This window comes from Dermacentor variabilis, unplaced genomic scaffold, assembly GCF_050947875.1.
Source record: "Dermacentor variabilis isolate Ectoservices unplaced genomic scaffold, ASM5094787v1 scaffold_12, whole genome shotgun sequence".
Lineage (NCBI taxonomy): Eukaryota > Metazoa > Arthropoda > Arachnida > Ixodida > Ixodidae > Dermacentor > Dermacentor variabilis.
The window spans coordinates 28,354,631-28,371,561 of NW_027460280.1; the positions used below are offsets into that span (position 1 = coordinate 28,354,631).

Consider the following 16,931-nt stretch of genomic DNA (forward strand, 5'->3'; position numbering starts at 1 on the left):
TAGTCTGAATGAGAAATTCAGAGTTCAGTTCAGAGCCTGAATAAAACTTAGTCGAGGCATACAGACTTGCAGCACCGTCGCTAGCTACCTCTGCCGACAGATCACAAGCTTATCGCGCCGCGGTCACATTGTGATTGTTAGTGTTCCCTCGGACAGCGTATCGTCTGTCGCTTTACGTATGGAACCTGAACGCATTTATTGGTCAACTTTGTATTAACATCTAGCGCAAAAGATAGCACAATAAAGACAGACGACACAGGTGCTAAAAGCGTGCACGACACAAGAGCTAACGACACAGCGTCGTCTATCTACCTTTGCCCCATTTTTTTGCAGTGTTAATCTTACTCACGATCGAAGAGAGTCTTCTTGTCTCACTTCTAAACAAGAATTTGAAGGTTCCATTCAGCAGTGGCTGAAATCATTCAAATCTGCACGTTACACTAGATTTAGGGGGTAAACACCCTTTGATTAAATAGTATATTTAGAATGTGAATGAACGTAGAGGAAAATTTGTTGATTTCAAGCGATGAAATACATGTTCATGGGAATTATGATAAATAGGGCATTGCCTTCCTGTTTTGGCTTCAGCGAAAGCAATAATTCACTCTTGGCCGCTGCAAGCAACCCACGCTGCAAGCAACCCACGCTGTAGCGAGCACTTTGACCGAGCTGCAGGTGTGACAAGTACCCACACACTATTAAACTTTTATTTATTTTTTTTAAAAAAAGGACAAGTGTTGATCTACGTCGGCATCGAACACTTTTTTGCAGCTAATGCAATATTTCATTAGGACAGATTATTTATGTGGTGCCATTTCCGTTGTTTATATAGTTACAGATTTGGCGGGCACGACAACAAATCTTAAATAAGTTGCCATTTGTCTCGTACTTTTTGCCAGCTTTCAGGAAAAAATACCAGTCGACGGTTCTGCGAAAGTTTAGCATTGCGATGTCATGGGAGGAGCTGTATGGTACGCTCTGTCTTGTACGGAAATGCCATCGTCATAAATTATTCTCGCTGCACCTTTAGTTTCCGTTTAAAAACACGTGCGATTTCCTTCACATTTCTACGCAAAGGTTGCAAATCAAGTATAACTGTACAGCGGTGGGTGGCGATTCAATCGGCGCACGTTCGCTCTGTGTGTAACCCTTTCGTGCTAAGCAGCAGCTCCAGCAGCAGCGGCAACAACAACAACAACAACAACAACAACAACAACAACAACAACAACAACAACAACAACAACAACAACAACAACAACAACAACAACAACAACAACAACAACAACAATAATAATAATAATAATAATAATAATAATAATAATAATAAATTATTCATAATCACAGATGTGCTTGTCAGCTGCGTGGGTTTGGAGAAAAAAGTGCAGAAAACTGCACGACAAAGTATCAACGGAGTGGCATTTTGGGCACTTTATTATTCCATAAGTACGACCAAAGACGCGGGAACTGGACACAGACATTAAACAAGACACACACACACACACGCACGCACGCACACACACAGGCGCTGTGTGTGTAAAGCATCAACGCTCTTTCTAGCACGACCGCATGCGCTCGTGTAGTCCAGCGTATGCCTTCTACTAGCGGCTTCTCGTAATGTTATTTCTGATGCAATATACACGGTGATCAATTTTAAGCTTTATGTAATTTTAAAAAGTAGCCTGTTACAGATAGCGAAATTCTAGTCATTGGGTTGGACTATTCAGAGAGGCGGACATTACCTGCACGAGAATTCGAAACATCTATTCAACTAATTGACGAAAATTCACTAATTAACTTCCGACTTAACTACTTTACGGCACAGATTGCAACTTATGAATTGTAGTTGACGAGCTTGCAAGGCGTATCCACTTGGAATGAATTTCCAGAATGACGCCGGTTTGGCGATATGCGCCGTCAAACTCGCCGTAAAAAATGCACTGCTGTTCCACTTACTTTTTTTAACATAACGCTCTTTTATACATTGACGCACAAAAGTAACTGAAACGCCCGTGTATTTCGTCCCACATTTTGGGAAATAAAATCTCGAAACTGGTGTCATCCTGGAAATTCATTTCAAGCGGATCCGTCCTGCAACCTCAACGGCTACAATTCGTGAACTGGAATATGGGTCGTAAAGTAATTAATTAAGAAGTTAATTAGTGATTTGTTGTTAATCAGTTGAATATGTGTTTCGATTTCTCGTGCTAGTAATGTCAGCTTCTTCGAATAATCCAGTTCGACGACAAGCATTACGCTATCTGCCGCAGGCGATTCCTAAAATACTGAAAAACTTTAAAATGATCACCTTGTACATATACGTGTGTTATTTCGTTCGCATAGTGCTGTTCGATATTCAGGAGATAGATGCTTTGGCTCCTCCGTGATACATGGTTGGAAATGGTGAGCCGTGTAGGTCGTCGGGGTTAAGAAAACGCGCAACGTATTTGGCATCGTGTCAACTTGTTTTTGATTCTTCTTCTTGTTAGCTGAACTGCGAAGTGTTTCAGATTGTATCGGGTTTTATACGGGCGGAGCAATTGCCGGCAACTCTTGCAAGGGGTCCGCCTGCACCAAGCAACAACTCTCCTCAATCTTCGTATAGCGCAGGCTGAGAGTTCACTTCGCAAAATGTTTGGAACACGTTCGAATACAGAAGCGTCACTATAGTGCATAATATATTCTGATTACACGAGTAGGTTCATGAAGCCTGACACTGCTGGAAACAACTAATACCGCATAGACTCGTGTAAGGACTGCACTTGTTTATTCACAATTTTGGTTAGGTGCTGCCCCTACACGGGACCGAACCTTTTCGTCAAAATGGTGCCGGTGCAGCCTTGACTTGTGCACACCCCCAGATCACCGGGTACACGGAGCAAGAAATATTTAGGAGTGGAAACTCCGCTGTTTGCGGCGACCAGAAAAGGTCACAAGCCTGCGGAGCCGTTATCGTGCTGGCGGCGCCTGGCGGCCTGGAAAGAAATTACCGCCGTTGAGAGTTGAGAGCGCACTGGAGCCGCCTGCCCGGGCGCTGCATTTTTGTTTTTTTTCGTTGGGCTTCTACGACGCGCCGCATGGCGCCGCCACTGTATACGGCCCCGTCGGCGCATACAATTGTGACCTTATCTGGTCGCCCGCGCTCGCTCGCGCTGACGGGAGTTTCACCTCCTAAATGTCTTACTCCGTGACCGGGTACCATTGCATCGTGGGTAAACCCGCAGCTCTCGCTATCTAGTAGCGGCATGCGGAAGTGCGCAGCGAGCGAAAATTCGCCGATGCGCGCGCGCGGCATCGGGGTGCCAAACGCGATTGTTTCTCCGTTGAAATTCTTTTTCCAAATTTTTGGCTGCCAAGTTGGGGATGCGGCCTTTACACGGGTGCGGCCCTTACACGAGTCTATACGGTTCTATTCTTAGTAAACTGAATGACTGGAGCATTGCAAATGCAATGTCAAATAAATACTGGATGGATGGATGTGTGTTGTTTAATGGCGAAAGGGTCAGGTATGGCCAAAGAGCGCCATGACTGATACAAATAAATACTAAAACAACTCAAGCGATTTTAGCTACACCATACAAGGGACCGTATTCACAAATGTTTTCTTTCGTAATTCCTCTTGGCCATTCTCCAGCCGCCTTCGCTTTTGATAGGCCCAACGTTAGGACGGACGGACGGACGGACGGACGGACGGACGGTTGGACGGATGGATGGATGGGTGGGTGGGTGGGTGGATGGACGGATGGATGGATGGATGGATGGATGGATCGGCGGCCCACCTCGACGACAGGGTCTTTGGAGCAACTGCCTCCTTCCTATAATTGCATTGCACTCCTACAACATGTGTTTGAGTGGTGCTGGTCCCTCCTGGCACAATTTGCACGTGTCGTCCAGATGCTTATCTGAGAAGATGCGTTTCAGATGGAATGGGTTAGGGAAGGTGTTCGTCTGGAGCTGTCTCCAGGCGACTGCCTGCCTCCTGTTCAATCTGGGATTCGGCGGTGGGTATACCCTTCTCGCGTTTAGACATGCATTGGTTACGTCATTGTATCCAGTGAGCCTGTCCCGTTCTGCGCGAGGAGTGTTCGCTATCGAGCGAGAGGCGTTGCCCTGTTTGGTGCGGCGGTTGACTAAAACTTTTGGGCGCTATAACGTAAAGCTATTCCAAACTTTTCTATTCCAATTCTGCAATCAGCCCTCCGCGATTGGTCAAATACTTTTTTGGACCACTTCGCCTGTCTGTCACGCGACGCCACGAAAATTGTGCTAACTCGATCCCCATCTGATATGACGTGTACACACTGATTATGTATAATTGGAAAGAACGAAAGAAAAATAGTTATTTCTGATTCGACGCCTTTTCGCCATTATAGCCCTCGGCTATTGGTTAAAAGTTTTCGGGCGACACCCACTTCACCTGCCTGTCACGCGACGTCACAAAACCACAAAAACTCACCCCGTCACAGTGACGTGTGCACGTTAAACATGTATTAATATGCCGAACAAAATTGAACTTTCTTCTGAATTAAATAAGACGAGCGCTCAGTGTAGGCAACTTTATTCTTTTTTGAAGCAAACAAAAGTGACCTCCTATAAACGAGGGGAGCATTTGACTGGTTTGTTCAGGCAACTCTGCGGGTGACCGCCCGATGCTTGGGTCGGCGGTTGCGCAAATTTGACGTCAGGAGATTGGAATAAGAACATATTGGAATAGTTTTACGTTATATGTTCTCAGCATTCATTCAGCTGCGGTTAGCCACTTTTGAAAATCCTCGGTTCACGTAACGTGAACCCTGTATACGCGTTCCTACTTTGCGCTCTTTAGACTCTTCGATTTACCCGCCGTGGTTGCTTAGTGGCTATGGTGTTGGGCTGCTGAGCACGAGGTCGCGGGATCGAATCCCGGCCACGGCGGCCGCATTTCGGTGGGGGCGAATACACCCGTGTACATAGCATTAGGTGTGCGTTAAAGAACCCAAGGTGGTCTAAATTTCCGGAGTCTCCCACTACGGCGTGCCTCATAATTAGACAGTGGTTTTGGCACGTAAAAGTCTCTTCGATTTGCTGATTTTAACTGTGAAGCTATCAATTTGGGCTGACGACTTCAGCGCATGGCATCAGCTGTAGCGCACCCATTCGTTGACGCTCGGCAACGAATTAATGCTGGACAAAGGCCGCGACTAAGAGTGCCGTTGTACCTACGTAGGCAAGGCCGGGCCTCTCCTCAAAAAAGTGCCCCTTTGTTGGGTTAACGCACTTACCACTAATACGGCACCTTTGCCTTACTCGTCAATGGCTAAACGATTCTTAACAATGAAACACAGCGATATCTTGGAGCCATTATGAACAGATACGTCTTTCGGAGCACTGACATGCATTGCTGACCACACTTGTTAATCTCGCATTTCTCGGCAGTAAATTGTGCAGTCGAAGTTGCAATCCTACAATTGAAAACCAGAAACTCGCTGCGGTACAGCGCGCCTGCTCTATATCTGGGAACTGCTTGCACGATTCGTGCACTTCTCCGAGCATGACGTGTATTGATAAGACATGTCTCGCTCTCTCGTGATCATCTGATCATTATAATGTGCTTTTTGGATACCTTGGAAATTCATAATAAGCACTTAACTCGGTTTCGTCACCGTCGTCTCGTTTGCCAGCCTCTTAATCCATCATGCCTATACCTGCCATCAGCATTGACGCTTGCTAGAAGAGCACTGTCACTTTTCTGGTGTATGCGACAACCCAAAATGCGGCAAAATATTCCTGGCATCTTAAAGGGACCCTGAAACGCTTTTGACGATTTTCTACAAACGTATTGAGTCGTTAGAGTAGGTCCTTCTGATCAATAATTGACACATCTAAGTGCTCCGCGTAAAGCGTGTAATTTATTATAAGGTTTTAAATATGCACATCGCTGCCGATCGCAGCGCACTGCTCGGCGGAATTTTAAGCCGCCCCTACCCATATGACCGAAATCACCCATACGACGTCAGTGGGGCGAGCTATCCGATTGGCTGACAAGGACGCGTGATCGATAATTTTTCCAACTTTACGGTAAACAAATTATCTTCGTAATAGTTGGAATGTTAGTTAATTTGTTTTTATGAAAAGAAAGTAACATAAAGAGAATGCACAAGAACAATTTTTCAGTACACTTAAGCACTTCCGGCACACAGCGTGTGTCGTCTGCTTGTGTTACAACGTACTCCATTTTGAAGAGAGCTCCGCGGTCAGAGTCGGTCTCAGTCTTTTCGCGAGCACTATGATTGGACTTTGTTGCCTTGTGGACTGCAAACGTAGCGACTGGCAATATGTCAAGCTGCGACATCGTGTCCCTCTGCAAGGCAGCGTACGAGCGAACTGCCTGCTGCGCATCAGACTGCCGCTATCCGATCGGCGCCAGGATTTGCGCGTTTGTGGCCGTCATTTTACACCGGAAGATTACTAGCGCAATAGCATTTCGCGAGTCCGGTATTAGGGCAGACGCAAGCGCAAGGGGACAGAGTCTGGCCGCTTAACTGTGCCGTAACGGGATGAGCCATGAGATGAGCAGAAGGGCAAATATGAATGGTCTGCATGGTGCAGCCACCTGGTGGCACAAAGCTCAACCATACACAGTAGCAGCAACGAAGTGTATTCTTCTTTGCTGCTGGTGTGTATTTTTCGCAGGAGTGTAATCATCAACACTTGTTTTTATAAATGTTTAAATTGTTTTACACTTGGTTAGAGCAATATTAGCGCTTTGTTTGGCTGGTTAAGCGCTGCGCCAACAAGTGTATGGACCGTGCAGACCGATGAGGCCGCTCACGTACGTCTACGCTAATGTTCCTTCATCAGCTTGAGTTTATGCCTCCAGTCATTTGCCGAAATGACCAGCTTGCCTGTGGTTACCGGAATACAAAACACGTTCGGCGCTACGACAGAATGCTTGCAACGCACGCTGCTTCGATAGCTCTCGCTTGGGGTCGACGGCCAAGCGGCTAGCGGAGAGGTCTCGCGCGGGCGGGCTCCAAAACAACCGGAAGTGAACGATGTGATGTCGCATCGTGACGCTGAACCAGTGAAGACAGAGCTTAGCCCCGCTCGCTCGGCGAACGAGTTGAGGAGGAAAAGCATGGCTAGGGAGGAGGGTAACTTCTAATCGCTTGTAGCTCCATTAATACGTAACGCTTCACTTAAATTGTGGTGTGAATGTTCTACTTAAGCTGTACCCTACGCGTCTACAAAATTTGTCCGAACCGTTTCAGGGGCCCTTTAAGAAAAGCTGGAGAACTGCCGGGACTTCAAAACAAGCTGCGGCTGCAATATTATTTTTTGCGATGTGCACAGCCTCCTGAATACGCATTTATACTGGCGCTGCTGTTAATTCACTCTGCATGTACAGTAGCCACTCTTAGAAACTGCGCAGTTAAGGACCGGATGAGCGTAAGCCGGAAGATACGGACGAGCGCAGAACTGTAATGCCGGCTTTTTGTTTTTAATTTTCGTTTCAAGAAGCACGATCTATTGCAAGTTGACTCTGATGGACCCGTTCGCACTTCACAAACAAAATTTTTCTGGGAGCCTTCTCTGTAGCTACACTTTCACTACAAATATTTGTATGCGATGTGAAATTTCGCTGGAGTTGCTCTTCTTAGTGCTCGTCTAAACCTGATTATAAAGTTCAACAATAAAATAAATGAATAATTTCACCCATGATTTTCTTGGTGTTATGTTATTGTTCTTGTTAACTTCGTGTGATTGTTCATGTTTGTACAACTGGCCACAAAAGTTTACGGACCGCGGAATCTGAAAAAAGGAAAGCTCAATATCTGAGCAGCTTAGGAACTCCCAGCCTGGTATTTGGATTTCCCGATTGTTGTATTATATAGGAACAACATGGTGTTGTATGGTTTTACTGGCTACGGTAGCTAACTGCTCGGAAGTTCAAGTTTTCTCAGATACTGCGGTCAGTAAACTTTCATTGGTTGACTGTACATAAATACACACGAGAGATAGACTGTATTTTTGCTCTTGCAGATCTAGAAAACTGTAGTTGTTGTTGCTGGCTCCGTGTGCCTTGTTATAAGCTTGGATTTAGACACGTAGCACTCCTGCAGCCGCGCCTAATCAAAAGGAAGCAGGGATATGACGTCTACATTAGCGAGCAAAGAAATATTTCCACAAGTCAGACATCGTATGGACTGCCATATAGTTAGAATCCGGCACTTAAGAGGGCGCTGTAGCTCGGGGTCAACTCCGGTTTACTTATTCACAAATGCTCTGCAAACACAGAAACGCTCTCACTAGGCAACCGCTAGGACCGATTCGAATGAAATTTTTGAAGCGTTTAGCTGCGTTTGGGAAACTAATCTTAAATTATTATTATTATTATTATTATTATTATTATTATTATTATTATTATTATTATTATTATTATTATTATTATTATTAACCGCCATATTTTGGTGAATGTGTAACCGTTCTTGCGTGCCGATCCCGAAGATAGCGCCGTGGTAAAAACTGCACGCTGGTACCGCTAGCCTTAAGGGGGGCGTCTATGCCCGAACATTCACGCTCGGCAACACTTTCCAGTAAAACAGCTATTATTTTACTATTAGTAGATTTGTCTTTTCGAAACACCTCTAAGTGGTATCACTTATTTCTTCGCGTAGCCAGGTCTCAGCACAACGATGTTATGATCGTGTTGCGGTAACGAGATTCCTTTAGAAGTCTGTTGACTAGCTGATTAACTATGCGAATTTTTTTTACTTATTGAGAGATTGTGTCAAGCATGCAAATAACCCGCGCTTTATCTTCCCCGTCTTTATTTTATCTAAGTTTATTGCAGATCAGCGTTACTTCTTTCCCTGATCCTTTTCAGCCTTTGCAATTTGCCATAGATTCTTGCGCTTGTGTGGCGTTGACTAAGAGCAGTCGTTTTAAATGCACTTGTATGTATATCGTGTCTTTTTGCGAAGCCTGTCAAAAAATTTTAAAGATCACCTGTAAGAAACGGCACATTTCTAGTCTTTGAGTGGGATTACTCAATGAAAGAGCCAGACATTAATTACACGAGAAATCGAAATGCATAATCGCCTTATTAAAAAAATTTCACGGATTATATTTTTTTAATATTTACTTTCAGGCACATACTGCAGTTTAGAAATTGTAGCCTGGGAGTTCGCAAGGCTACAATTGTAACTCGCAAGGCTACTTGAAAGGATTTCTGAGGATGGCACCTGTTTTGAGATATGCATTCTCAAGTTTGCGAAGGGATTTTTGTGCTTCAACGCATAAAACGGCGTTTCTTTTTTCTTTTTTAATGTGGAACAGTGCATTTATACCCCACATTTGGCGCCGCATATCTCGAAATTGGTGTCGTCTTCAAAATTCGTTCCAAGCAGATATGCTTTGTAATCGCACCGGCTGCATTTCGCAAATTGTGATATGTTCCGTACTTAGGTAAAGCTTAATTAGTGAAATTTTATTAATTAGTTAACTATGCAGCTCAAGAACTACAATTGTACGGTCTGCCACAGGCGATTTTTAATTTTTTGTTAGCCTTCGCAAGAACACCCAGTATTAAAGACCCTTTGAATATACAAGGCCTCCCAAAGTATATTAACCTAGATTGGTCACTCCTGTTCAGCAATTACAAGCTTCTGCTAACTTTCGCGCAATATGAACGAATGCCGAGTGATATTCACTTACGTTGGTCATCTTTGTATTGCTTCCAGAACTGCAAAACAGAAAACAAAACAAAATGTCATAATTAGGAAGCGCAGATTTAGCTTCGCGCAGGTGCGAACCATTAAGCTATCACGAATGGCTTGCGGTTTCCGTTTGCTATATCATTTGCAATCTTTTCTTCTTCTTTGAATAAGTGCACCAAACTTTTGAAACTGCCTGTGATTGCTATCGCACTTTTGCCAATGCAGTTCAGTAGGCTGCACGGGCTGGCATTACTTTCGTAAGAAATGATGATGTCTAATGCGATAATAAATTAAAGGAATATTTGCTCCAACGCAGAGGCTTTATTGTTTGCTGGCGACCTAAAACTGTTCAGAAAGGTTGAAAGCATGCCTAACTGTCTGTTACTGGCAGAATGACCTCTTCTCCATCGAGCAATGGTGCGTGACAGATGAACTTCAAGTGAGCATGAAGAAGACTTCAATGATGTTGCTCGCTAGTATCAAGAAATACGAAGCAATTATGCCTTTCGACACAATTGCTGAATGTTTGGTGATATTTTCCTGGCGGTAAAGCACGGCGGATGTATCGGGTACAAGGCTATGATATTGTGATCGACTGCAGTTTCAATTTTTGCTTGTATGTGTCGCATGTTATTATTCTAGCCCCAGGAGGGTTCGGTGTGATTTCGTGCCGTCACAATAACAAAAAAACGTTTGTAGATTTCATTGTTTCTTGGTTCGCTACTACGCCATTGTGCAGTCTTGTCTTGAGTTTGCACCCGGGGCGTTGAACTCACTGGCTCTTTAGTTTACAAACTTCATTTAAAGCGAAACAAATTTTACTCTTATTGGTTGTACATGACAGGTATAACAGGTGCCGGCGGTTTTACAGCTGCATGCAGTTGTATTTTAACGGATCTGGGACTGGTGTATTTGTCCGATTGGAGGCTTGGCCGCGACATAAGTTTTTTTTTACAAACGCCAAGTTGTGCATGGGTAGGCTCGATTGTGATCTACGTTCGCCATCGCTGCCTTTTCGTGTTCCGGGTGGAAAAACTCGGAAGTGTATACGCAGATTCTATCCGAATTTTTGATCTGTTTGTGCAATCACGCAATTGCAAAAAAGCAATAATGCGTAAAAATATAAAACGATACTTTGAAGGAGTTTGAATAGAAATAGAAGGTCAGCACGATTACGTCGGCAGCGAAGTAAGCGCAATGACAATAATCCAACAGTGCTACAACAAGCTCCGTGTTAGCAAAGCGGTGATGCTTAGAAACGTTTTCTGGACCCGATCTTAGTGTCACTGATGTATCTATAAATACCATTCCAGACGACCGACGCGTATTGGAGTTGATGAAGACGGATTGTTGTGTACAACTTGCGGAATGGTGTAGAAGAATAGAATTCTCTCGATAGTCGGCAAACTGAGCCAAGAGCGCATACGCCGTATTGCAACACGTTTAGTGTGAGCTGAAAAGTGTAAGGTCGTATCAAAAAGTAGAGCGAGATCATTGATCTCACAGGCTTTACACAATGGCACAGAAATCTACAGAATAAGAAAAAGAAATGCTTGCTGTTATGCGTGTGAAATTCATGACTTTGTTCTTCACAGCATTCAAGGTGAGGTTATGTTTGCACCATTTAGAAAACGAAAACAGGCCAGACTGCAGAACGCGTCAGTCATCAACAGTAAGAATTTTCTTTAAAATGTTAATGTCATCGGCATATAGAAGGAAGGCAGAGTTCCGAATAACGGAATGGGGAACGTCATAAAAAATTTTTTAAAAAGGAGTGGTCCTAATACTCATCCTTGAGGGACGCCATTAGTTACCATGTAAAAAGAAGACGTTCGGCCATTGACGTTAACATAACATGATCTAACAAGAAGATAACTGCGCAAGATATTGACGAACATACACCAGAGTGTGCGAGCGTAATCAGAAGCAGTGAGTGGCAGACTACATCAAAGGCTTTGCTCAGGTCTTAGAAAATCTTAGACGAGGGACAGGGAAGAGAAATCGGGCGATAACTCGAGACATTGGTTCTACAGCCAGACTTAAATACAGGAAGAACACGAGCAGTTTTCCGCATGTGAGGCAAAGTGGAAGTATTGAAAGAGTTATTATATACAGATGTCAATACTGATGCAAATATATTGCCGTAAGCGTTTAGAATTGCGGAGGGGGTGCCACCAGGGCCGCAGGGTAGGGAAGGCTTCAAGCGCTTAAGGCATTCGCTGATGACTTTTTTTTTTATCAAACAACACAGCACTATAGATGTAGGAACCGTCCTTTGCTGCTGACTGACACCAGCGTTGAAACCTGAAGCTTGACATAAGGATGAGAAATTAGCAGCAAAATATTCCGCTACTGCTTGTACTTCTACTCCGCTTGAGTCGAGCAGGCCAAAAAGCTCTTCCCGTTTACTAGAGCGCTTGCGGATATATTATAGAAATTCCGCCGGCCGGTTAGAGGCGCCCTTTTCCAAGGATGCAGTATACGAGTCGCAATCCCGCTTATAGAGGCATTTTCAAAGTCCGAAAAAAAAAAGCGCAGTTTTTCTTTCCACTCTTTAGGCACATGTCTTCTGGATTTTCGGTGCGTGCGATCTTTATACTTCAGGGCAGCTTTAATTTCAGTTGAGAACTAGTGGGATAATTAGAGCCTTTAGGTAATAATAATAATAATAATAATAATAATAATAATAATAATAATAATAATAATAATAATAATAATAATAATAATAAAACTTTGAATAACCAGTTCTTGTGATTACATGTTTAATTGACATTTGTTGAATGTGGGTCATTTTATATTTAATGTTTAGTGGCTGCTTAAAAGAAGTGTTTAAAAGCAAAAGGCATTCGACTTATGTTCCGGACGCAGGCACTATGGACATAAGGACATAAAACCACCGAGCTCGCCATTTTCTGTGAAAAGTACTGTATTTATTATGACAACGTGAACTGGTCGAGGAGGCCACTTGGTTGTTGACAGGCACGTGAATGAAGTATCCAAGCATCGAAATAGTGATTAAATTGGGATACAAGTTGAAATCGCAAATCGCACTGGCAACGCTTGTCTACCAGATAGAAAATGCTCTAGCACCTGTTCCTAGACAATCCTTCCCCAAGCGTACCCGTACAAACAGTGGCGTTGCACGTAGTTTTGTTTCGCAGTTTGCTAATGAATTTTTTTCGGCGACGCATTAAGTAGAACGCCGAAGCATTTCGCAGCAACTTTAACCAAGAACTGCTCGAAACGGGCACTGGTTGATGAATTCGTGTCACCAGACAGTCATACCTCGAGCACTGACCAGTTGGGCAAGCCGCCCAACATAGGGAACCTCAGGCCGATCTCGCTCACTTCGTGCGTGGGAAAGGTCCTCGAGCACGTTCTCATGAACAGGTGGCAGCGTTACCTGGAAGAATCGGAGCTTTACCCAAATTCCATCATCGGGTTTCGGAAGAAGCTCGGGACGCAAGACGCCATGATCTTACTGAAGAACGAGATCATCGACGATACGACGGGCACCAAGGACAACAGAGCCATACGCGGGCTGGACTTGCAGAGCGCCTTCGATAAAGTGAGGAACTCGGCTATCCTGGCCCAAGTATCCAGGCTAAACATGGGCAGAAGGACATACCAGTACATCAAAGACTTCCTGACGGAACGGACCACCGAAATCTGCGCGGGAGACCTGCAGCTCGAAGAGAAGAAGCTGGGCAGCGTCGGAACTCCGCAAGGCTCGGTGATCTCCCCGCTAATCTTCAACCTCGTGATGATCGGGGCGGCCAACCGGCTAGAAAGGGTAGCGGGAGTCCGGCACACCATCTACGGCGACGACGTTACGCTATGGGTACCGGGAGGTAGCGACGGACACATCGAGACAACGCTGCAAGAAGCGGTCAACGCCATCGAGGAGCAGCTGGGCGGGTCTGGACTCGTTTGCTCTCCGGCCAAGTCAGAACTGCTGGTGATTCCACCGACAGGATCGGGCAGGAAAAAAAAGAATATGGAAATCAAGTACGAGCGTCCCAAGATCACGGTCAAGACAGCGGGAGGACAAGTAATACCGGAGGTCGAGAAGATTCGAGTGCTCGGCCTGCTCATCCAGCGAAACCGAGTCAACGGTGAAACGGTCAACAAGCTCGTAGGCAAAGCGGCCGCGGCACTGAGACTCATCAAGAGGGTGTCCAACAGAAGAGCGGGGATGAAGGAGGAGAGCCTGACTAGGCTCGTTCAATCCTTCGCAGTTAGCCACATAATGTACGTGGCCGCCTTCCACAACTGGAGGCTGAGCGAACGTAACAAGATAGACGCCACCATACGCAAGGCGTATAAGGCGGCACTCGGCCTCCTCGGGAGCACGAGCACCGAAAAATTCATGGCGCTGGGAGTCCACAACAGGCTGGACGAAATATCCGAAGCACAGAGAACGGCGCAATCGAGCGTCTCTCTGAAACGAGAACCGGAAGACAGATACTGCGGGACCTTGGCCTCGAGCCGAGGAAAGGCAAGCAGCAGAAAGACGTACCTATACCGGATAGCATCAACAGAAAGCTCAGGGTCTGCCCAATCCCGATGAACGTGAACCCCGAGCACAACAAGGAGCGGAGGTTGGCGAGGGCCAGGGCTCTCGTGGACCTCCACGCCAGAGAAGAAGGCGCCGTCTACGTGGACGCGGCAGAGTATCGAGGGAGCAGCGACGCATACGCGGTGCTGGCTGTCGGGGCATCGACGGGTGCAACGAAGACCGCGGCGAGCGTCCGGAATCGAGAGGCGCACCGGGCGGAGGAGGTGGCCATCGCCTTGGCCGTCTCCGACCCCGGATGCACTACAGTGTTGTGTGACTCTAGAACGGCAGTGAAGAACTACGCCAAGGGTAGGGTATGTAGTGAGGCCGCGCGCATCCTGGGGGGGGGGGGGGGGGCCGCAAGGCCGAAGACATCGGATGCAAAAGCGCTGTGGTGATCAAATGGTTTCCGGCCCACATGGGCAGTGACGTGTCGGAACGCGGGAACGTGAACCACAACGAGACGGCCAACTCGGCTGCGCGAGGACTAACCAACCGCGCAGCTGCAAGCACGGCTGACTCGGAGTGTTGGTCGCGGTGCAGTGCCAAGGACAAGATGACCACCTTCAACGAAATAGTGGAGTGGTACAGACTTAACAGACAGACTATGCCGCCACCTCACCCGGGGCTCACCCGGAAGGAGGCAGTGTTATACAGGCAATTACAGACGGGGTCCCTGCTCACCCCGGTGCTAGCTAAGCACGTGTGTCCGAGCGTGTACGCGAGTGACGTGTGTAGACTGTGCGCTAAGGAGAGAGCCACCGCGGCTCACATCCTTTGGGGCCGTAGTATAAATCCGCGAGAAGCCAGCAAGAAGACGACGATCCCGCCGCAGCTAGAGACTGCAACGAGGAGCTATGACCAAGAGACACAACTCAAGGCCGTCCAGCAGGTCTCGGCAGCTCTAGAGAGGCAGCGACCGCGCGAAACCGAGGAGAATGGGGGCAGCACCCCCAGGAAGGGGGCGGCGGCCCTCTCGGATCCGCGGAAGTAGCGAGGAACCAAGACCTCGAGGAGCACAATGCACGAGACTGACGTAGTGGCCGTGTCGCGGTAAAAGCTTTTCCTCCCTGCGTGGAGGGAGCCTAACCGACTCTGCAGGCATTTTCACTAAAGTTGTTCTCTCTCTCTCTCTCTCTCTTGCAGTTCAATTGCTATGTGCCATAAAATAATTCATAACAAAGTTAGTAAATTCTGTTTCTTAGCTCTCGCGCGAGTAAAACCAGTATGGATTATTCCTCCCCAACAGCTATAGGTCGGGGAGGAAAAGCCGTCTGCCTTAAAAATATGGCGCAGCTTTTTAAACAGATAGAGAGAACGGCGCACGGTACGCTAGACACCATTGCAACGAAATCAGTTCAAAATAGTTTACTCTTATTTTATCAATATTTAGGAAATAAAAGCAAAATATTTTTGCTTGGAAACAGCTATTTTACAAACATGGCATACGATCGCGGGGGCAGTCCTGATTGATCTTCCGGTGACCGCCTCGTTCACACAGTGGTATTCACACCTGGGTTCAACCGCCAAGTGCTCTAGTGTCAGATGCTTCGCGGGACTATATGCTTAAGTATAGTCAATGCCTCCTTTACTAGATGCCTGCCGCGTTGTCGGGTAGCTCGGTTTCGGGCCCTCTCCCTTTTCTCTCCTCCGCGAAAAGGTAACGAGCGCCTCTCATGGCGAACGCCTGCAACTTGCAATCAAGTGCTGCGGCCTCTGAGATTAACATGGCATCTGTCACCGTCTCGGAGGCCCGCGATAACGCTCGCTAACAGACGCCCGCGCATATAACGCGCCAGCGGATGCATTCAGTCGCCGCTGCCACATCCGCCGGAAGTTGATAAGGCAACGAGCACCGCCTCACGGAATTTATGATGAACTAACTTCAACTAAGGGAACCGCCGCTACAATGGGAAAGCGAGCAACGCGGCGTGCATCTAGTAAATGAGGCATTGGTACAGTATAGTGGCATAGGTCTTTATCTGACAATTATTTTGACTCTTTGCTTACACAATTATCGCCACCGCACGCAATCTCAGCTGCTTCTAAAATCTCCCGGATAGCTTAGTTAGCACTTATTCCCAAAACGGGCACAACTGTGCTTTCTTGCACGGAATTTCGGCCAACAAAGTAGTGCCAGGGAGCGCACCTCTGTTCTCCGTAATAAAGCAATAAATCACAACATAAAACCTGCACACATCGGTTCTTAGGTACGTATCTCTAAAACATACAGACATTTTATCCCTTTAATTACAGCACAAATGGAAACCCGAAAAAAAATATTTTCTATCTAAATGTGCAAAACACTTCGAGAATAAGCATAATCAACCAAAAGAAAAAAATATTTTGCGGAAACTTTTTCAGCAACAGGGAAGAAATACCCAGCAGACAACTGGAAGTGGGCTTCACCCCAAGCCACCTATGGCTATCTTTTTTTATTTTTTACAGACAGCTCTCGTCATATGTGAACCACACTATGGTTTACATATGACGAGAGCTGTCTGTAGAAAATCCAACCGCAGGAATGCATTTCATTTGCTTCACATCACGTGTATGGCACCACTGCAGCCGCATAGGACCAGATGAGATCTCTCACTACAAACCACACTGTGGTTCACATATGACGAGAGCTGTCTGTAGAAAATCCAACCGCAGGAATGCATTTCATTTGCTTCACA

At 46.1% G+C, this 16,931-nt stretch overlaps 1 protein-coding gene across 1 annotated transcript in view; it reads right to left on the bottom strand.

Annotated features, from left to right (window-relative positions):
* The window catches only part of LOC142565777 (trypsin-1-like), a 118,022-nt gene that overhangs the window by 58,241 nt on the left and 42,850 nt on the right, over positions 1–16,931 (bottom strand). Inside the window, exon 2 of the mRNA XM_075676307.1 lies at positions 9,694–9,721. Within this exon, the coding sequence (XP_075532422.1) occupies positions 9,694–9,721 (28 nt within the window). The remainder of the gene's footprint in view (positions 1–9,693; positions 9,722–16,931) is intronic.